This window comes from Petromyzon marinus, chromosome 19, assembly GCF_048934315.1.
Source record: "Petromyzon marinus isolate PM22_M1 ecotype Great Lakes invasive population chromosome 19, UKy_Petmar_22M1.pri1.0, whole genome shotgun sequence".
Taxonomy (NCBI): Eukaryota; Metazoa; Chordata; class Hyperoartia; order Petromyzontiformes; family Petromyzontidae; genus Petromyzon; species Petromyzon marinus.
This window is the reverse complement of record NC_133685.1, coordinates 12,692,898-12,715,218: the sequence shown is the minus strand read 5'-3', so window position 1 is coordinate 12,715,218 and position 22,321 is coordinate 12,692,898. Positions and strand designations below refer to the sequence as shown.

Below are 22,321 nucleotides of genomic sequence, written 5' to 3'. Positions count from 1 at the left end.
TCAGCCATCAGCGTGTGTCTGTACTCAGCCATCAGCGTGTGTCTGTACTCAACCATCAGGGTGTGTCTGTACTCAACCATCAGGGTGTGTCTGTACTCAGCCATCAGCGTGTGTCTGTACTCAGCCATCAGCGTGTGTCTGTACTCAACCATCAGGGTGTGTCTGTACTCAACCATCAGGGTGTATCTGTACTCAACCATCAGCGTGTGTCTGTACTCAGCCATCAGGGTGTGTCTGTACTCAACCATCAGGGTGTGTCTGTACTCAACGATCAGCGTGTGTCTGTACTCAACCATCAGCGTGTATCTGTACTCAGCCATCAGGGTGTGTCTGTACTCAGCCATCAGCGTGTGTCTGTACTCAGCCATCAGCGTGTATCTGTACTCAACCATCAGCGTGTGTCTGTACTCAGCCATCAGCGTGTGTCTGTACTCAGCCATCAGCGTGTGTCTGTACTCAGCCATCAGCGTGTGTCTGTACTCAACCATCAGGGTGTGTCTGTACTCAACCATCAGGGTGTGTCTGTACTCAACCATCAGGGTGTGTCTGTACTCAACCATCAGCGTGTGTCTGTACTCAGCCATCAGGGTGTGTCTGTACTCAACCATCAGCGTGTGTCTGTACTCAACCATCAGCGTGTGTCTGTACTCAACCATCAGGGTGTGTCTGTACTCAACGATCAGCGTGTGTCTGTACTCAGCCATCAGCGTGTGTCTGTACTCAGCCATCAGCGTGTGTCTGTACTCAGCCATCAGCGTGTGTCTGTACTCAACGATCAGCGTGTGTCTGTACTCAGCCATCAGCGTGTGTCTGTACTCAGCCATCAGCGTGTGTCTGTACTCAGCCATCAGCGTGTGTCTGTACTCAACCATCAGGGTGTGTCTGTACTCAACCATCAGGGTGTGTCTGTACTCAGCCATCAGCGTGTGTCTGTACTCAGCCATCAGCGTGTGTCTGTACTCAACCATCAGGGTGTGTCTGTACTCAACCATCAGGGTGTATCTGTACTCAACCATCAGCGTGTGTCTGTACTCAGCCATCAGGGTGTGTCTGTACTCAACCATCAGCGTATGTCTGTACTCAACCATCAGCGTGTGTCTGTACTCAACCATCAGCGTGTGTCTGTAAGTTGCAGTGCCACCTTTGGCTCTAAGTGCCAGAGCGAGCGTATTCAGAATGCCTGACGGTAACCGTGCCTCTCCCCCTACTCCTAGCCCCAGCTTTACGACTAACCCTACCCCTACCCTTTAACCATTACGCCTAATCCCACCCCGACCCCCCATCTCTCACATCTCTGACCCGACTAAGATAACCTAATCTAAGCCCTATACCTACCTCTGTCCCGAGCCCTAACCCTAAACATTAAACACCTACCCCCGACTCTATCCCGATAACTACCCACGTCTAAACTGCCCCTACATCAAATCCCAACTCCCACTGCTAGACCTATACCTGTAGCTTGAGTCATACTGCCTGCACCCCAATCCCCTAATTCCCCGATACTATAGGCGCTGACCAACCCAGCCCTAAAGCTGAACAATGCGCAGGTCCCACGTTTTCGCCTTAAATGGAAGTGGTTGGGGCTCAGAATGCGAGCCGCTCACGGCGAGGAGCGCATACATCATTCATGAGAGGTAAGGGAACACCTGAGTGACCCCCTCCCTCCCTCTCTCTCTCGCCCCGCTCCCCCACCGCCTCCATCAATCACACACTCACACGCTCACCCACCAACCCCCCTTGGCCGCACGCCCCCGTGGGAGGGGGCGAAAGAGACGTACCACTTGCGGCTTCTCGGACCAATGGCAGGGCCCATTCACGTGTCACTCGGGCGGTGTATGGGGAGGGGGAAGGCCCCCGACACGAGCGATTTGTGGCCACGCGCCGCTTATAAAAATGTTGCGCGCAAACTCTGGCCCCGCGGTTTTGCGTTTCTCGCCGAGCCACCCGCACACTCAACTTTCAAACTCACCCTCACTCTGCTCACTCACCTCTCCCTCTATTCCCATTCAGAACCACCCGCCAGGTCTATCCACCACCACCACCACCCCTCCTCCTCCTGCAGCGCACGCTCAACAAGCGCTCCGAATTTAATCTTACCCAGCCAAACACCAAATTGACTCCCCGTCGACCAATGGCTTCCACGAGGTCCTCCACAGTGCGCAGCAGCTCCACCAGGATCAGCGTGGGCGGCGGCAGCGGCGGCGGCTCGCGTGGCTTCAGCAGCACCTCGCTGTCCGCCGGGGGCCGCTCGGGAGGGCGCAAGGGAGTCCTCTCGTCCGCCAGCTTCAGGAGCGGCGGCGGCGGCGGCGGCGGTTTCGGTGGCTTCTCGGCCTCCTCGGCAGCGATGCTGAGCGGGCCGCCCCCGGAGATTGACCGCAGCATCCTTCCCGTGCGCACCCAGGAGAAGGATCAGATCAAGGGCCTCAACGACCGCTTCGCGAACTTCATCGACAAGGTGAGCGGAGCGGGGTGCACCCCTCCACCGGCACCTGTGCGTGTTGGGAATAGCACGGCACCTGTGCGTGTTGGGAATAGCACGGCACCTGTGCGTGTTGGGAATAGCATGATACCTGTGCGTGTTGGGAATAGCACGGCACCTGTGCGTGTTGGGAATAGCATGATACCTGTGCGTGTTGGGAATAGCATGATACCTGTGCGTGTTGGGAATGGCACGGCACCTGTGCGTGTTGGGAATGGCACGGCACCTGTGCGTGTTGGGAATGGCACGGCACCTGTGCGTGTTGGGAATGGCACGGCACCTGTGCGTGTTGGGAATGGCACGGCACCTGTGCGTGTTGGGAATGGCACGGCACCTGTGCGTGTTGGGAATAGCACGGCACCTGTGCGTGTTGGGAATAGCATGATACCTGTGCGTGTTGGGAATGGCACGGCACCTGTGCGTGTTGGGAATGGCACGGCACCTGTGCGTGTTGGGAATAGCATGATACCTGTGCGTGTTGGGAATGGCACGGCACCTGTGCGTGTTGGGAATGGCACGGCACCTGTGCGTGTTGGGAATGGCACGGCACCTGTGCGTGTTGGGAATGGCACGGCACCTGTGCGTGTTGGGAATAGCACGGCACCTGTGCGTGTTGGGAATAGCATGATACCTGCATATGATGAGGATAGCATGATGACTGTAAAATAGCATCCGTGTTCAAGTTTAGCTCCCTTCTGTGTCTCCACATCGGTGCCGCCATGGTTTTCCAGAACAATATCATCCAGCGGCATTTATTTAAGCAAACTGGTTGCTGCTGAGTAAATATTGGCCTGGAAAGTCAAAAAGTAGTCCGATGGCACTGAAAACTAATTTTATTGAAGAGTCATTGTCACTTAACCTTGCAGATCATAGCGGAGACTCCGTGTTGACATTCGTACTTCACGTCGCTTGGGGGACAATAAGAGACCCCCTCTCGGAGTCTTAGTTGGGCTCTCACCTGCTTTGAGAATAGAATCGACGCATCGATGAATGCGTTTGCAACACTGCGATGGTGATAATGATGATGACGACGTTGTCGTGGGTAACTTTGGGCACGTGGCCGTCCGTCGTGTCGTGGCCACATGAATTATAAATCAAGCAGCTGGTGTTGAACCAATAGAGGGATGGGGGACAACAACAACAACAAACTTGACCGCATGTTTGGCGCTTGGCCGAGGGCGGCTAATTGTGAGGGCACGAGTTAGGGGTTAGATTTGGTTGGTCTCGGAGTGGCCTCCCTCGTCCACATTTCAAGCGGAGAGGCACCACAGATAGCACGGGGCTCTCTTTTTTTTGCATCTGTTGGCCGAACGCGTGTAAGTAAAGAAAAACGAACTGTATATAACGTGTCGCGTGTCTATTTCTAGAAGCCTTCTGTGTAACATTATTCATATTCGATTGAAGATTCCCTCCCTCCCTCCTCCTCCTCCCAGAATTGAAGAAATCGCTTTCATCTGCACCGATTTAACAATAGTATCAGCCGTGCTCTTCTCCGCGTCTATTTTTGGTCGCAACACGTGCGCACGACGTGCCCACAACGTTGGCTCCACCGACAACGAATTTGTCGTTGCGGTTAATTTCGTTTGATGGAAAGTCGCACCCCTTCAATTAAAATATTAACCGCTGCCTACCCTCTGGCGGTCGCCGATGCGTCGGCCACGTGACTATGACGGGACGGACCACACCGCACTACCCGCGTGCGCTGCGCGTCGTGCCCAGCTGTCGATTTTTGCCGCGTAAAATTTTTTGTTTGTGCCACCACGTTTGCAAATGACGCGCATTGCGATCGATGGGGACGTTCACGCGGACGATTTCGATTCCCCGTGAACTTTTCGCCAACGATCGACTGCGCCGGGCCAGTAACGGCATTGCCGACAGCGGCGGCGAGAGTGTGAGCGGGGTAGATATGGTGGCGGTGGTGTGTCGTCCGAATCGTTTGAAACACCGCCCACCACTTCCCCGGTAAAGCTGCTGCCCCCGTTGAACCCGTCGTAATGTCATCAATTACAACGAAAAAGACCTCGGCGTTACATTAACGCTGTTGCAAGGCAGCAGGCAGCTTTTAAGCACCCGGCAGTACCTCCTAAGGTCTCACGCCAACAACTCGGCAACCTCACGCTGTTCACAGTCGTGACAACTCGGCTATACCCTGCCACCGGTAGGTAGCAGCGAGTCTTCCAACTCGCCTGCGCGTAGTAACAGCTGTCTACGATGGCTCGGGAACTGCCGTCTATAATGCTGCTGCTGCTGCTGTTTCAGGTGCGCTTCTTGGAGCAGCAGAACAAGGTTCTGGAGGCGCAGTGGAGGGCCCTGCACGAGCGCGGAACGGTGGTGAGCGGCCTGGACGGGCTCTTCGATGCCTACACCAGGGGCCTCAAGCAGCAGCTGGAAAGCCTGTCCAACAACAAGCTGGGCCTGCAGAACGAGCTGCAGGCCATGCAAGGCCACGTGGAGGACTTCAAGACCAAGTAAGGGCCCGCGGTCCAGTGCACGCACGCACGCGCGCGAGATGGGAATTGAAGGGGCAAGCAAAGTTTGCCTCGTGTGTATGTGGTACCGGCGTTTCCATAAGTGTCATTCATTCGAATAAAATGTGGGGTTGTAATAGAATATGAATGTGCTCGATATGAAAAAAATAAGAAATTCTGTTACCCTACTCGTGCATAGAATGCATCGTATATTATGTCAATTAAATGCACTGTAGGACACAGTGGGTAAGTTGTATTTACGGGCTATGAAGAAGGGCTATTGCACTAAACGTCGCCTTTTAAATAGTGGTATTGGCGAGTGTGCTGAGTGTTTTTTTTGTACTGTTAACAGTGTTTGCGCACCACTGCCAACGCAGCAGCATCGCCACATAATCTGTTTAAGGATAAGTGCTAAGTCAATATGAGCCACGCGGGACAAGTTACGTTTGACCACAGTCAGTCACAGTTTTAAAAAAAGTTGCTCGACCAATTGAAATGTAAGAACAGTGCAATTAGAAAAAAGTCCGGTCGATTCTCTGAACCTCTGGTGAGATGATAAAGCATCCTGTGCAAGCTTCCACGAGACCTACAAAAAAAATCTTCCCTCCGAGAAAACATTCTCAGGATTTACTTTACGGGCAGGATATGCACGCTATTATTATATTAATAATTACTATTATTTTAAATGTGTCACGTTCACACGCACACCTGGACACTGAGCCATGCCTCTTCGCATGGCACTCACCTGTCTGTGTTTAGAGACATCAACCGAGGTGCGTAAGGCGAGATGCGGCCCACCTTGAGTAACTCTAGACGAGTGTTTGTTCAGCCCTGATCGTGAAAGCGAGAAGGGAGTGGCTCATACCAGACGGCGATCCCGCATGTTGATTCAGACGCTACTTGCGTTTACTCAGCCTTGTACACTGTACAATTCTGCAAATCATCCCGGGAATTATTCACTGGTGAACGCTCGCCTGTCAAACGCCGCGGCAGTCGTAGAGGTCGTCCATGACCATACTTCACCCAACGGTGAACAGTGGCGGGTGACTTGCATCCCACTGGAATTTTTGCACACAGCGTTGATATGTGGTGCTTTTTCTGGAAGACTTTGCTGTTTTTTTCCCTGGATTCTTTCTGTTGCGCGTAGTCACTTTAAGATGTTTCTTGTTCTTTTTTTTTAGTTTGTTGCGGTTGCACCCGATTCAACAGCCGAATGGCTCACAGGGCTATACCAAATAAATTAACTGAACTAACTGAGTGAGTTGTCTGACAAGCAGGGCGTCCATGACCGGTTCAAATATGATTCGCCACTGGATTATATTTGAGCCATGGCCCTGAAAATCCAAGTAGGGCCGGCCCAGGTTCATAGCGCAGTGCGCTAACCACTGCGGCACCACTCCCCGACACCTATAAAGACCAGTGGTTCTTAACCTGGGGTGCACGCACCCCCTAGGAGTGCGAGATGCCCTTTCTGGGGGGTGCGAGACATACCACCCTTTTTTGGGGTGTACGAGACATGCCAGATTTTTTTCATATAAATAATCGAAAAAACAAAATAAGCACGGGGCACGTCAGTACAAATAGTTTGTTTCATCAAACCCTCTGTGTGTGTTTATTAACGTGTTTTAACGATGTAGAACCAAAGCAGTGCAAGGCTGCGGTAAAGGTTAAGAACCACGAGTATAAACTGTATGTAATATTGCGGTAATGTGTAGCAGCAGCAGCAAGTCTCCACACTTGGCAGGTCCAAAGATAGCACGGAATAAAATTAGGAATAGCAATAATTTACAACAGGAAAGCCTCACTGAGTCTCGAGACTTTTCTCAAGAGGGTCCTGCTTGCGGGGGTGGGGGCGGAGGGGGTGTTTGGCCAATCCTCTTATCAAGTATTTATTTGGCTTGTTGTGTGGGAGGAAACTGGAGAACCCGGAGCAAACCCAGCAGCTAAACGAGCGGATGACGCACAGAAGGATTGAGTCCATTGCCAAACTGCCACCCCTTGGGGCACCTCGCAGCCGCTAGGGTGGGTGAGCCTCGTGCGGCAGAGCGTGGTTCTCAACACAAAAAAAGTGTTGAGTCTCTTGAGAAACACTTTTTTGTGTTGTGGGGCAAGTGCAGCACCACGGCCGGCCGCCTTTGTCTCTCGAGCGGTGATGTTTGCACACCGCACCAGGGACTTATTTGAGGCCTGACCACAACACCCCCTCCCCACATCTGGCGAACGCAATGATGCCCTTAATTAGTTATATCCAATTACAATCAACATCTGTGTGTGCTATTAAAGCTACGCCGGTTGGACGCATGATGCGTTTAACTTTCGCTGACTAAACCATGTTAATACACGGTTAAATGCAACGCAAATGTTGTAATTACATTGTAAATGTATGTACACAGCGGGGGAGGACACGTGCGGAAAAAGAGTGTACCCTAGTATACACCTTCGTCAATGTGATTATAACCCTTCAACCCGCACTGGTCAGACGTGGTGAAGTATGGTCAAATTGCCCCCTCCCCCCTCCACCACCGCCCGCACGGCATGGGGGAGAAAGGCCCCTTCAAAGTGTTGGGTTAACACTAAAAAGAAAATAAATGTAGCTCGATTTAACAACCCGACCAACTCGGTTTAGCAAATATCTTTCCATTAAAACCGATCCACCCGTGCTGGATATCAACCACCGCACTCACTGCCAGACCAGGCTCGCTGCTCTCTCTTCCCTCCATCCCATCGTCATTCACCCCCACACCCCGAGCTCTCATAATAAACAACAACAACAACAATAATACTCTTCGGGTCTTTCGGTAAAGTCACGTAGATAGAGAAATAATTTTTAAAAATCACAACAGTTTCGATAGCAACACAAGCAATCGTCTTCAGATGAAAAAATACAGCAGGCAAACTGCCGAAGCAGGATAAATATATTGTTTTTATACCCACGTGACTTTACCGAAAGACTCAAAGAGTATGAATTCCTGCAGTCACGAAAGCTTTAAGTCAACAATAATCATCATCGCAATAGCCTTGGGCCAACTTTCTTTGTTACCGGTCCGCTTGACCGGTGTGGTACTTTCTAAACCTTGTAAAAAAATAAACGCAACGAAAACTGACTTCTGATCGTTACCAGCGGCCAGGCAATCGCTCTCCTCCTGCATCATCTGCATAACACAGACAAAGGTCACCCATATAGGCCTGAGCATATTGTTGGGGCAAGTGCTGCGTAATCGAGACAAGGCGTACGCACTGAAGCACCACCACCGCCACCCGCATCCTCCTCTCTCTCTCTCTCTCACCCTGCCCTCCCACAATCGGTGCCAAGTGATGAGACGCATCCACGCACAGCGGGTCGCATTCTTTGAGCGCTTACGTTGCGAGTCGTGACGATCGGCGAGTGTTTATGCGGGACCCCCACGCTTGCCAACACCAGCGTTGCCCTCTTCCTCCCGCACCTCCGATGAGCACGGTGGGCTACGTGCGGCGCGGATGAAGTTCAACAACAACGCGTGGGCATAGCGCGCCGCGTTACGAACCCGGCGAACCGAGCTCGATTTCCAGCTCACGGCCAACACCGGTGTGACGTACTCTTTGGTTCTTTCGGTAAAGTCACGTGGGTGAAAATAAAATATCTGAACCGGTCCTGGGTCTACCCTAGGTCGACTCAGCCTCAAATGAGTATCCCTGGTGAGACAAAGACGGCCGGGCGTGGTGTTGGCCACCCACCTCCCCCGTGTTCAGTGCCGGCCTTCAAGTGTTACTCGCTGACAGCACTTGCCCCAACAGTCTGTTCAATGCTTTTGGGGGGGGGGGTGGGGGTGTAGGTGGCGGGATATTTGTCTTTTGTCATACATCTGGGCCCGTCCCGCGACCTCCTGCCAAGCGAGCACTTCGAGACACTTCCAAGTGCACCTCGCCTGGCACTGACGTCAACCTGTTGCTGGAGACGTGGAGTTGGGGGAGGGCCGGTGTGTTGCTCAGCGTTTCCATCGCCCATTGTGTCCGTCGTTTCCATTTGCCCATTGTGTCCGTCACAGGTACGAGGAGGAAATCAACACTCGCACTGAGCGGGAGAATGAGTTCGTGGTCGTCAAGAAGGTGAGTTGCACCGGGCTGCTCTCTACCGAGCCTCTGCCACAATCCCCATGTTCTGTCTGCAGGTACATTCAGGTATGCACAGTGGGCACGGTAGGTGGGTAGGGTAGGGGGAGTCACAGGCGGGCGCATCTGCCGGCCGTCTCGGTCAGTCAGCCCATGGTGGCACCTGGCGCATGTCCCGTGGACCTCCTCCTGAGGTCAGCGAGCCTTCGACACTTTCACGTGGGCCTCAAAGTGCACCTTGCCTGGCACAGGCGCCGCGGTGACGTCGCCGTCACTTGGTGGCGGGATTGGCGGGCATTGGTATCGGTATACACGGCACGTGCCGAGAAAATAATTGCAGCGCAGCACCTTTACCTTATTTAAATATTTATTTAACGTGCCATGGCTAAATCCCTCTGAACGTGCACGATTATCGTCAGAAGCCAAGCAGGTTTTGATCCCGGCTGGTGCTTTAATGGGCCGCGAGGCGTGGCAAAGAAAGATCGGCAGTGCTGAGTGTCACTGCGAGTCTATTCCCCCACGCATCCCCAACTCCCTCGGCCTCCCACTTCCAGCCCCGCCCACTCCCCCCCCCAGCCTCACTTCCCTCCCCTAGCGTCCACGCAGCGCTCCCCCTACACCACACCCCCACCCCCTCCTCCCTCTCCCCCTTGCCCCTCCCCCCTATCTCACCTATATAACCTCTTACCACGGCATCTCTCTCACTTCAGCAAAAAAAATATTGCTACGGCTTTCCCACCTGATGATGATTGCTTGTGTTGCAATCTAAACGTCGTGATTTATTTTATTTTATACCTACCGGACTCTACCGAAAGAACCAAAGAGTATGGATTCCTGCAGTCACGAAAGCTTCAAATCAAGATTGAGTGTCACCCCCTCGTGCCCAGCGTGGGTGCTGGGTTTTCTCCACGTGTTCTCCACTCTCTTCCCCCCCCCCCCCCCCCACGAAGCCGAACGACTAATGACAATCAGTTGATTCTAGATTTGAAGCTTTCGTGACTGCAAGGATTCATACTCTTTGGTTCTATTCGGTAAAGTCACGTAGGTAAAAATAAAATAACAAAAATCCAGAGGACAGCTCCAACGCTGTCCTCTGGACAGTCCGGTCCCTTCACCTGATGAAGGCCGCTTGTGTTGTGGCCGAAACGTCGTGATTTTTGTTATTTTTACCTACGTGACTTTACCGAATAGAACCAAAGAGTACATTCAGTTGAGCCAAGCAGCCCAATGTAGCACGATGCCCTCCTTGAAATAATCTTGAGACTCAGGCGTCCCTGGGTAAACAAATGACATTACTTGGTAAGATAACAAGATATATCGTTTAGTTTTATTCGTATATATTTTTTAAGTGATTTGTTCACTTTTCCCATTCTTTGCACTCCTATCGTGCTTTTTGTGTATTGTTTTGTTGTTGTAACATTCTGACCTGCCCCTACTGGATATCTGTGAAAAAGAGCCTTACATCTCATGGGATTCCTCCAGTATATAAAAAAAAAAAATCATAACTATCATTATTTCCACAGGGCCCTTCTCTGGCAAATGCTATCTCGTCCATCCATCCCTCCCATCCTCCATACCAGGCAATCTATCACCCCTAGCCTCGCCTCCCACTCACCTCCCGCACGACGTAGCTCACGGCCAGCACTTAACCACAAACATAACGCAGTCGGGATTGGAATTCGGCACACTGCTCAGTGTCAACCGCCTGTGGCTTAGCTACGTGGGACGTTTGGCGCTTTGATCGTGGACACGCATCGGCCACACGCGGAGGGGGGAGGCGGCAATGGCACAGAAAGCTAACGGAGACTTGCGTTCACATTTTATTCAGAGTATTTGGAATGCTTTAAATTTCCACATGACAGCCGTCATTTGTGGCCAGGTCGCTTCTGAAAAAGAAGCTAATAGCTCACAGTGAGCTTTAGCTGGTAAAATACAATTTTTGTTTTATTTCTATATATTTATTTTAGTGATTTGCTGACCTTTCCTCTACTTTTCACTCCTATCGTGTTTTTTTTGTATTGTGTGTTGCTGTAACATTCTGACCCGCCCCTACTGGACATCTGTGAGAAAGAGCTTTACAGCTTACCGAATTCCTCAGGTATAAATACAAATTGTGATTTTGACAACCGGGGTTTTTTTTTTGCACAGATTAGCAACGCGGCGGACCTTTCGTTCAAAACGAGAACCCCGCCACTCGTGCCAGCGTCTGGAGCAAAATGTAGCGGGCTGCAAAAAAATACGTGGCTTCCACGATGATTTCTCAGGGTGGGAGTCGGAGGGTAAAGACCCACGACTAAACACCCACGCTGTGCCGAAGTAGCGTCTTTGGCATGGGCTGTAGCGCAATGAATGGAATGAGGGCCCCTGTCCAATTCTGCCCCCCCTCCCCCCACCACTACCACGCCCTCCCCACCTCTGCATTGCCTGGCGACTGGGAATCCCCTCCGACCCATTGGCCCCCGGTGCAGTTGCACCGCCTGCACGCTCGATAGCTCCGACAATGGCTTAGATTCTCGCCGTTTATTTTTTTGTGGGGCGCAGGTAGGCTGGAGCAGGTGGCTCGTGACTGCAGCGGCAGTGGGGTTAGTCGTAGTATCAGTAGAAGAAGCCACGGCGAGAGATACTAAGATCTGCTCGCCGCACCATGACTGACGCGGCTGGAATCAAGCCCCGGTGAAAACCACAGCTCCCACCGGTCAATGCCGAACTGTTGCCGTTCCTAGGACGCACACAGCCACGTGTAAAGAACGCACAACAACAACAAACCCATCAACAGTTCCTAAGAACTGCATTGTGGTCCTCTTGTCTGAGGACACAATCAGCATACATTTGAAGGAGAGTAGCCCACTGGCAGGCAGCAGCGATACAGACGCGGATAACTGCAGACCGGTTCCGTCCTCATTAAGACTCATCGGCACGGTATAGTCACGAGTGCTCACTGCTGCAAAGTCCGCCTCTGGAAACCACTGACACACTCTGGGGTTCGTGTTCTTTGGTTCTTTTGGTAAAGTCACGTGTTCGTGTTGGCTGCTGCCGCTGGTGCTCTTGGTCGGTGTGGAGAGTCTAACTGAGGCTTGGTCTTCGATGGGGGTGGGTAGGATGTGGACGACGCATTCCTCAACAAGGTGGAGCTGGAGGCGAAGCTGGAGGCTCTGCAGGACGAGATCGAATTCCTCAAGAAGATCTTCGCAGAGGTCAGTGGCATTTGACCTCCGCGAGTGGGAGTGTGTGCGCGTGTCTGTGTACGTGGTTCAGTGAGTCGGCGAGCGAGCGAGATAGTGAGCGAGTGAGCAAGCACTTAAGTGGGTGAGCGAGTGAGTCAGTGAGTGAGAAAGCGGGTCAGAGAGTGAGTGAGTGAGTCAATGAGTCGGCGAGCGAGAGAGTGAGAATGTGAGCAGTTAAGTGGGTGAGCGAGTGAGTCGGTGAGTGAGTGTGTCAGAGAGTGAGTCAATGAGTAGGCAAGCGAGAGAGTAAGTGAGGAATGAAGTGTGTGAGCGAGTGAGTGAGTGGGTCAGAGAGTGAGTGAGTCAATGAGCCATTGGGGCGAACCAGTGAGTTAGTGAGCGATTAAGCGTGTGACAAACGGGTGAGAGAGTGACTGAGTGAGCGAGTCATTGAGTTCGTGAGTGTATGCGTGAGCGGTTAAGCGGGTGAGCGAATGTGCCAGTGAGCAGTGCCGGATTATCCTCGTAGCAAAAGTAGCTACACATGCTACGGGCCCCGCACTTTCAAGGGCCCAGTGCTAAATGCTTTCAAGCTTACAATTCCGGTTCAGTGATTCTGCACTTGCTCTATTACTATAGTACTATACTGCCTTCAACTTTTATGAACGACTGGGTGTTTAAGGTTAGCGATTTGTCGTATTATCTGGCTGTATAGAAAATTAAAAAATACAATTACTTTACTATCCGAGTGAAAAATGTGTTTCAATATTTATTTATCCATTTACTTATTTATTTTTAGGGACCCCTTATAACAAATGCTACAGGCCCCGCACTAGCTTAATCCGGCACTGCCAGTGAGTGAGTGGGAGTAAGCAAGAAAGAGCCGTCGATTCGGCGAGCTAAGACAGACATCGAGCGAGCATGTGCGCTCGCGAACGAACGCGTACACAGGAGCAGGGCAGCGAGAGTTGGTGAGTGAGCCGTGACCACGTGATCACGTGGTCACGTGACAACAATGGGTCCCGAGCAGGGATTAAATGAAATCGCTCCAACTGGTCAAGCTAGATTTTTTGCGTTGAGCCGATTTTAAATACTCTTTGAGAAAAACAGAAACCGTACAATAGACATGGTAAATATATATAAAACGAAACAAATACATCCATTTCGAAATCTAATCCAAGCTGAGCCCTCAATCTCGTGCGTGTGTGTGGGCGGGAGGGCATTGTCACCTGCCTATTGTACACGCGTCCACTATTGAGGAATGGGGCGCGCGTGAGGTCCTCCCACCGCACCTCCGATGAGCAAGGTTGGCTACGTACGGCGCGAAAGAAGTTCAACGTCCACACACGCATAATGCATACGCGAGGCTAGTGCTGCTTTAAACCCCAGCCCAACAACGACTACACTCACGTGACCGAACTTGTCGAGTCTACAGGGTCAAACTCCTCGTCTCCCGTGCGAGAAGCCCAAGTAAACTCCACAATTGACGTCGACCGTCGATGGGCAGAACCCGCATCCGTCGACGTGACGGGGGGGGGGGGCTTTCACGCGCTTGACATTACCAACGAATGAATGCGCTTCGCACGCGAGTGCACGTGGCGGAGGCGAGGTGCGGAAGGCCGCAATGTCCCCTGCGTCCACACGTCCGGGAGGGAGGTTACCGACGCGCTCGGAAAGTCCCGCTCCCAAAAGCTGCCAGCGATGATCGTGGGGGGCGGGGGCTGGGGAGGAGTGGGGGGGGGTTTCTTCGTCCGCACCGATTTAAACGCTCCCTGGCGCCGTCGTGTTCCACCGACGCGAAGGGAGCCACGGGCGGAGTCACCCGAGTGGCGAGACATCGCGTGTCACGCCACCAAATCCACCACCTGGATGAGCATCCCAAACGCGCGATCTTTACATCTCGCACAAGGCGCACACAGAGACAAAGATTCCACCACCCCCAAGCGGAGACTTGTCTCCCCTCCTGCGAAGTCCGTGCACGGCGCGCGAGGGGCACGCTCGCTCGCACGCTGGCGCGCCTGCTGACTCCCTGCCCGTCGCTTGTTGTTGTTGTTGTTGTCGCTGTCGCGACGGAGCAGGAGCTGCGCCAGCTGGAGTCGCAGATCCAGGACACGATCCTGACGGTGGAGATCGACACGAGCCGCAACCTGGACGTGGATGGCCTCATCGCCGACGTCCGCGCCCAGTACGAGGCCATCGCCGCCAAGAGCAAGGCCGAGTCGGACGCCTTCTACAAGAGCAAGGCACGCGGCTAGCGCTCGCCGCACATCCCTCGCTCCCTGCAGGCAGCGCGGCAGAAACAGCAGCAGCAGCAAGCAGCAGCTAGCCAGCAGTAGCAGTAAGGGGCCGTCCATAAGTGACGTCACGCACCTAGGGCGGAGGGGGCGGGGGTCAGACATTTGTGACGATGTGTGGCGAGGGGGGGGTGGGGGTTGAGAAATGTGACGTCACATCAAAATGCGTAATTTTAAATAAATATAGACAACACGTTCTACTTAATTAAATAGACGTTTTAATAAAAGTTTTCTCCTGCAACATCAGAGTGCAGCGCCACATTAAATACGCACTATAATGACAATAGTTTAAAGTGATTTGAAGCATGTTTTATTTTTTTTGGGGGGGGAGCAGAGCTTTGTGACGTCATATTTGAGAGGGGGGTCTGACTTTTTGTGACGTCGTGTGAGAAAGGGGGGGGTCAAAAATCGTCAAAAATCGCGTGACGTCATTTATGGACGGCCCCTAAGAGCAGCATCGACAGCAGAAACAGCAGCAGCAGCAGCAACAGCCAACAGTGGTAACAGCAGTAGTAGCAGCAGCAGCAGCAACAGCCAACAGCGGTAACAGCAGCAGCAGTAGCAGCAGCAGCAACAGCCAACAGCGGTAACAGCAGCAGCAGCAACAACCAACAGCAGTAACAGCAGTAGCAGCAGCAACAACAGCCAACAGCAGTAACAGCAGTAGCAGCAGCAGCAACAGCCAACAGCGGTAACAGCAGTAGCAGCAGCAGCAGCAACAGCCAACAGCGGTAACAGCAGTAGCAGCAACAGCCAACAGCAGTAACAGCAGTAGCAGCAACAGCCAACAGTGGTAACAGCAGTAGCAGCAACAGCCAACAGCGGTAACAGCAGTAGCAGCAGTAACGGCAGCAGCAACAGCGGTAACAGCAGTAGCAGCAACAGCCAACAGCGGTAACAGCAGTAGCAGCAGCAGCAACAGCCAACAGCGGTAACAGCAGTAGCAGCAGCAGCAACAACAGCCAACAGCGGTAACAGCAGTAGCAGCAACAGCAACAGCCAACAGCGGTAACAGCAGTAGCAGCAGCAGCAACAGCCAACAGCGGTAACAGCAGTAGCAGCAGCAGCAACAGCCAACAGTGGTAACAGCAGTAGCAGCAGCAGCAACAGCCAACAGCAATAACAGCAGCAGCAGTAGCAGCAGCAGCAACAGCCAACAGCGGTAACAGCAGCAGTAGCAGCAACAGCCAACAGCGTTAACAGCAGCATCAGCAGCAACAGCCAACAGCAGTAACAGCAGCAGCAGCAACAGCCAACAGCGGTAGCAGCAGCAGCAGCAACAGCTGCAACAGCCAACAGCGGTAACAGCAGTAGCAACAGCAGCAACAGCCAACAGCGGTAACAGCAGTAGCAGCAACAGCCAACAGCGGTAACAGCAGTAGCAGCAGCAGCAACAGATGGTTTCTGTGTATTTTTGTTGTTGGGATTTTCTGATCCGCCCCGACTGGACATCCGTGAAAAAGAGCTTCATAGCTCATCGGATTTTCCCAGGATATTTGGAAGCCGCTGGAGCTGTGCACGTTTAAATGGAGATTGATAACGCATTTCTTTACAACTTATTTTGGTGTTTAGCTTGTTGTCCTTCTCCCGCACCTCTGATTAGCATGATTGGCTATGTACAATGCGAAAGAAGTTCAACAAACATGTAAATATTCTGATTCTGACATCAGCCTGTGCCCAGATGCTTGATGGATCGTTGCATTGCAGGACGGTGGGAGATGATGACGCCCGAGTGAGGCTTACCATCACGGATGACAATGATGATGATGATAGTGTCTAAATTTGCACACTCTTCTCAAACTAATGTGTCACAACCGTATGGGAAGCGGTAGTGCAGCGGTGAGCACGCTGCACCGCAGACCCAGCGACCCGACTTCAATTCCTGCTCACGGCCAACACCGGTGACGATTATCTGAACGGGCCTTGGGCCTCCCCTAGGACGACTCAGCTTCAAATGAGTACCTGGTGCGGTGTGTAGTAAACATCGCCACTGGGGAGACAAAGGCGGCCGGGCGTGGTGCTCACCACCCAACCCCTTCGTGTGCCGTGGCTGCCTTCTTAGGTGCCACTCTCCAACGTGACAACTCTTAACGTTCGTTCGTTTGTAACCGCGTGTCTCGCCCCGTCTCCGCCGCCGTAGTTTGCCGACCTGAACGCGATGTCCGGCAAGGGCGATGACGAACTCCGCCAGAGCAGGAGCGAGATCGCCGACATCAACCGGCAGGTCCAGCGCATCAAGGCCGAGATCGAGGCCCTCAAGAAGCAGGTGCGTGTCGCGACAGATCGCGACGGATCGCGACGGATCGCGACGGATCGTGACAGATCGCTGGCCGCCCTCCGGCGTTGCCCGCGGACGGCCGCCGCCGCCTCGTTCCTCGCCGCTCACGCCGCCTCTCCCCGCCACCGCGGGTTGCACCGCGGCGTTGTTCGGTGTCCGACGTTTAAAGCCCTGCACGTGGCTGGGAAGGTTGTCCGGGGACCGCGGCCTCGAAGTGGGTGACCGGTGGAGCTCCCGGCACGTGGACGAAATTGCCGGGGCTGCCGCGGCTCTTTGTGGTTCTTTCTGGATTCACACCAGCTGATAGGCTGTAAATGTTGTGGCTTTGCTCTCCAACACACCGGTGTGCTGTACTAGTAAAGAATTGTCACGTTCTGTTTACGTGATAAACCTCACTAATTGGCTGTGTCCGGTGGTGGCGGATGTAATATTTACGCGATCTAACCCAAAAAAACCTGCATTATGGAGATATATATGTACATACTTATTTATGCCTATTATTACTCAACACGCCCAATGTTATCACAGCTCAGAAGTTAAGCAGGCTTGAGCCTGGGATGGGTGAACACCAGGGCTTGCTAGGTGTTGTAGGTGGTCATGCTGAGGATTATTTTTCCTTCGACATTAAGCTGCACAAATGATGTTGACCAAACGTGTCAATCCGGGACCCTCCAGATAAAAAAAAAACACATTCATAAAAAATGTTTATAAACTACTCAACTAACTAAACTAAACTTCTTATTTTACCAGGTATGGCCCACTGAGATACATAGCTCGTTCTCAGAAGTGACCTGGTCACAAATGATAGCCCAACGATGTGGCTTATCACGTGGAAATGTAGTAGCCGGAGAAAAATCCACGTGACCACTGGGAGAGACATGCAAACTCAAAATATGCAGGCGTCAGGGTGGGGATCGAACCCACAACCTCCTGTATATCAGACTCTCCGAGGCATTCACGGGTCAATACATTCAAATTAAATAGTTTCTTTTCGATTTAAAGCTTTCGTGACTGCAGGGATTCATCTTCTGGGTTATTTCGGTAAAGTCACATAGAATGGAGATAAAATAATAAAAATAATAATAACAGAATAAAATTCTCTCGACGTTTCGGCCACAACACAAGTAGCCTTCCTCAGGTGAAGAAACAGGACTGTCCGGAAGACAGCACTTGCTCAAGGTTATGTGGAATCCCTCCCCGTAGAGGCGGTTAAATTTCGATTTAAAGCTTTCGTGACTGCAGGAATTCATCTTCTGGGTTTAAATAGTTTCATTCACGTTTAGGAATCGTTTGTGCTGCCGGCCCACCCAGTAGGCGACACTTGTCGCACTTTGAAAGCCAAACTGACGACGGGCCACGATGCCCTCTTGGCGCGTTTCGTCGACGCAGCGCGCCCAGCTGGAGGCGGCCATCGCCGAGGCGGAGGGCCGCGGGGAGCTTGCCATCAAGGAGGCCAAGGAGAGCATCGCCCGCCTGGAGGAAGAGCTGCACCAGGCCAAGCAGGACATGGCCAAGCACGTGCGCGAGTACCAGGAGCTCATGAACGTCAAGCTGGCTCTGGACATCGAGATCGCCACCTACCGCAAGCTGCTGGAGGGAGAGGAGTCCAGGTACACGCGTGCGTTGTCTGTGTGCGCGGGGCTTCAGGCGGCCGGGCGTGGGGCTGGCCACCCACCCCCTCCGTGTGCCGTGCCGGCCTTCATAGGTGCTACTCGCTGACAGCACTTGCCCCAAAAAGTCTGTTAAAGGCTCTACGGGGGACCTTTTATATTTGGGGGGTTTTCTAGATCCCATAATGGGAGCTTCTGTGCCTGCCTACGGTCCATTCTGGGTTTAATCAGACTTGATTGTGTGAGGAGCAAACAGTTCCTTAATAGATCTGGACACAGTCCCATCGGTGAGGTCATTCGGCAGGCGAGGCTACGTTTACCTGGGTTATGTAGCCCGCATGACCACCCACTGCATGCCCAAGCAGCATTTGCTTGGCGGGATAAAGGGGCTAAACGAGTGTAGAATGGGCTCCAAATAAACAGCAGCAGGCGTCAGGGTTGGGATCGAACCCACGACCTCCTGCATACCAGGCGAGGTGTAACAATATAACAATAGGTTTTACCCTTTCTGGAAATAAAACCGGTTCTGTTTTTTGTTTACCTCTGGCTTCAATAAGCCCTCGCCCCTGCAGCATTAGGCTAAACTGGGCTAATAAAAACAACAAACCAAACATACAGTTGGCCAAACATGCCAGTGCTGAAACTTGACCTGCAAATTACTCACTTGGAATCACACACAGTGGCGGCAACAGAAGCAACATCGCCCTCCAACTCCAAAAAAGGCATTGCACGGACCTCCTGAGAAAGACTCTTGCTAATGACCAAGGCTCTCCTGGACAAACAGGCGTAATAATACATCATAAGCAATGTGTGTGCACCTGTGCGTGTGTTGTTGTTATCCACAGGCTGCAGAATGTAACTGCTGGGCTGGCCAACCTGGGTGGCATGGGAGGATATGGAGGCTACAGTGTCTCAAGTAAGCCACAGACTCCCCCCCCCGACCCCTCCCCTCCACCTCTCCTCCACCCCCGCACGGAAAGATAAAATACACCTTCATAAACTGACACTGCGCAGCGATACACAAATGTAAGCTAAAAATCTCTACATTTCCCTTTGGATGAACAGTATATAGAGGGCAAAGGTAACTGCATCTCAGGTCGTCGTTGGGCAACGATGTCCGACGTTTCGCTCCACGCCCTGGGGGAGCTTCTTTTTAGGGACTGAGTTCAGCTTGTCCAGCTCCTCCAGGAGCCGAATTCGATTCCTGCCAGAGGGCTCCCCAGCGTGCCGAGCGAAACGTCGGACATGCCAACGCAACACGCGGTGCGAAGGGGAAATAATGCATCCGCGAGTTGCGTGTCACAACCGCGGAAACCCGGCGCTCGCTGCGGCTCAAAAAACGCTTGCACAATCAGGCAGGGGCAAAAACTAAGGCAGGAAACAAGCCAAACAAGAATGGAGAGATGTTTTGTTTAAGGCAAGTTGAGATATAGCATCTCATCGCATACTGCGTCTCTCTGTGCTGAACAGAAACAGTGGCGAACCACCCATGTGATTGCAGTGACGATCAAAGCATGCCCTGGGGCTGAAGAGGACACGAGCGATTGGCTGTCTTGCTTAACAATAGATTTGTGTTTTTTTTTTTGCTGTCAGCCCGCTACTTAACGATCCGACCAAATTTGTGCGGTCAAGACCCTCCACCACCCGACGCAGCCAAACAAATTAAATATAATTGTCACGTGGGGCCATTTGTTCCTGCTTGGGCTCGCTCAGCCCTCACCGGTGGGTTCAAGAGCGATGCTCGCAGCCAAATCTCGCAGATCAAATACGCGACGTTTGGCTTGAAACTACGGCAAGCATCATCAGGACACGATCCAGGAATATCGACACGCATCTGGTCAGATCAGTGACGTGGCCTAAAACACGACAAAGATCCCCCGTATAGCCTGAACAGACTGTTGGGGCAAGTGCTGTTTGCGAGTAGCACCCATGAAGGTGCTACTCGCTAACAGCACGGCACATGAGGAGGTGGGTGGCCAGAACCACGCCCAGCCGCCTTTGTCTCCCCAGTGAAGGTGTTCACTACACACCGCAGGTAATTATTTGAGGCCGAGTCTACCTAAGGGAGGCCCACGACCGGTTCAGATAATCGTCACCGCTGTTGACCATGAGCGGCAATCGAACTCCGGCTGCCGGGTTAATAGCGCAATGCGCTAACCGCTACACTACAGCCTAAAGCACACACAAATCAATCACCAATCATAATGCCGTCTTGCACAAAAACCCTTACCCGTGAAGCTGACGACGGTCTTGCGTGCCTCGTGTCTCCGACGCGCACGCACACAGCTTCCTACGAGACGTCCAGCAAGAGAAGCTACTAATGCGGAGCCGCTCCCAACATCGCTCAACCCACACCGAGGGCCAGCACGGGACAACCGGTGCAAGACATTGTGGCCCACAGCCCGGGGCGGCTCGGTTTGGCAGTGTGCATTCTGACGTCGCGTCCCACGTCCTTCCCCACGTGTCACTCGCACCCTGCTGGGTCAGTGGTTCCCTACCTGCGGTCGGTGGGCCGACGGTGGTACGCAAAGACTGTCCACGGGGAACCGCCGCAGGTGCACGAACACAGTTAGCAACAACAGCAACAACTCAATGCATTCGTCAATAACACCACCGTGGCCTTAAAAAGAAATATGTAATAGGCTACGCTTCGGGATGACGGCCATTCTTGTGCCATGAAGGGCCGTTGCCCGAAACGTCGCTAATTATTTTTTTGCTTGAGTTGTTTTTGTTGCTTGCAGACACAATTTAGAGTCCCTTTGAATAATAAACAGAGCGGGTGTGGAACCACTGCGTTAGACGAAGTAGTTTTTTTTTTTGCCGTGTCCTCAAACGTGGAAGTTGTTGTTTTTTTCTAAATTGTTTTGCGCGTCTAATAGAATGTGCACTGCCGATCGGCGACTCCCCCCCCCCCCCCCCCGGCTGTGTGGTGTGATTCTCAAATTGGCTCAAAAAGGTTAATTGGCGCTTGAGTGTGTGGGGCTCTTCGGAGGTGGGTGGAAGTTCGCTTTGATTTGGACACTGGTATCTGTAGGTCGTTTTAGTCCTGGAGTTAAAGGAAAGAAAGAAAATAAATACGGTGGTGTCGGCGGTGGGGGGGAGGGGTTTGTGGGCGAGCTTTTTAGTAATAGCCAGAATGATGCAATGGCCGGCATAGCTGTCAAAAGTGGTCGTGTCTTGTTGCGGGAGGTGCTGCTCACCCCAGCCTGGCGTTCCGTGGGGGTGCACTTAGAGGGGGGGGGGGCGGGAGCTGAGATGTGGAACGACTTGCTGAGCGCCAACACAGGAGCGTCCCGAGAGAGAGGGGCTAGCCGTCACATCATCCGTCAGCTCGCGTTGAGCGCCATTATTGACCACTCCCGTCTAACGCAGCAAGTGTGCAACGGGCGCCCTTCGTGTCAACCCACTGCGGGGCTCCGTTTGACCGCGCATCGCCCGCGCCGGCCCGGTGTCGGGTTGGCGAGGTCGCGGGAGCGTAGAAGTACGGCACAACAACGGAAAAAAACCCCGCTTGCGACGCTCGACGATTATTCGGAGGCGCGGGTGGCGTCGGGTGGCACTTCGCGCGCGCGCGGCTGGGCTGGGTGTCGGTGAAGCCACGTTGGCAACTATGGGGTCCGGCCAATGCGTGCGAGTGGGCTGATTGGACGCACTGGAGCAGCAGCAGCAGCAGCAGCAATGGATGTCACAGGTGGCTTTGGTCAATGCACACGCATTGTCTTCATGGCAGGGGTTAACCTCTCGTATACGTACTCACGTGTGCCGGAAATAATAAAAGAAGCTTTGTGAATTCCCAACGCGGCGCCTGCGTCCGTCTCCGTTGATGAATGCACGCGAGACAGTCGACCCGCGCACACCCACCATGCTGTCGGGCGATAGTTGCTCGGGTGATGTGTGTTGGCGCACTGGGCGTGTGGCATTACAAACTTAACGGTAACA

At 52.8% G+C, this 22,321-nt stretch overlaps 1 protein-coding gene across 1 annotated transcript; it reads left to right on the top strand.

The window, feature by feature from the left end:
• Window positions 1-1,894: 1,894 nt before the first annotated feature.
• On the top strand, window positions 1,895-22,179 carry LOC116943825 (keratin, type II cytoskeletal 8-like). The gene is made up of 9 exons (XM_032957055.2): window positions 1,895-2,455; window positions 4,739-4,947; window positions 8,973-9,033; window positions 12,135-12,230; window positions 14,279-14,443; window positions 16,635-16,760; window positions 18,162-18,382; window positions 19,228-19,298; window positions 20,669-22,179. The coding sequence occupies exons 1-9, from the start codon at window positions 2,132-2,134 to the stop codon at window positions 20,701-20,703; spliced, it is 1,308 nt and encodes a 435-aa protein (XP_032812946.1). The 5' UTR covers window positions 1,895-2,131; the 3' UTR covers window positions 20,704-22,179.
• The last annotated feature ends 142 nt before the right edge of the window (window positions 22,180-22,321 follow it).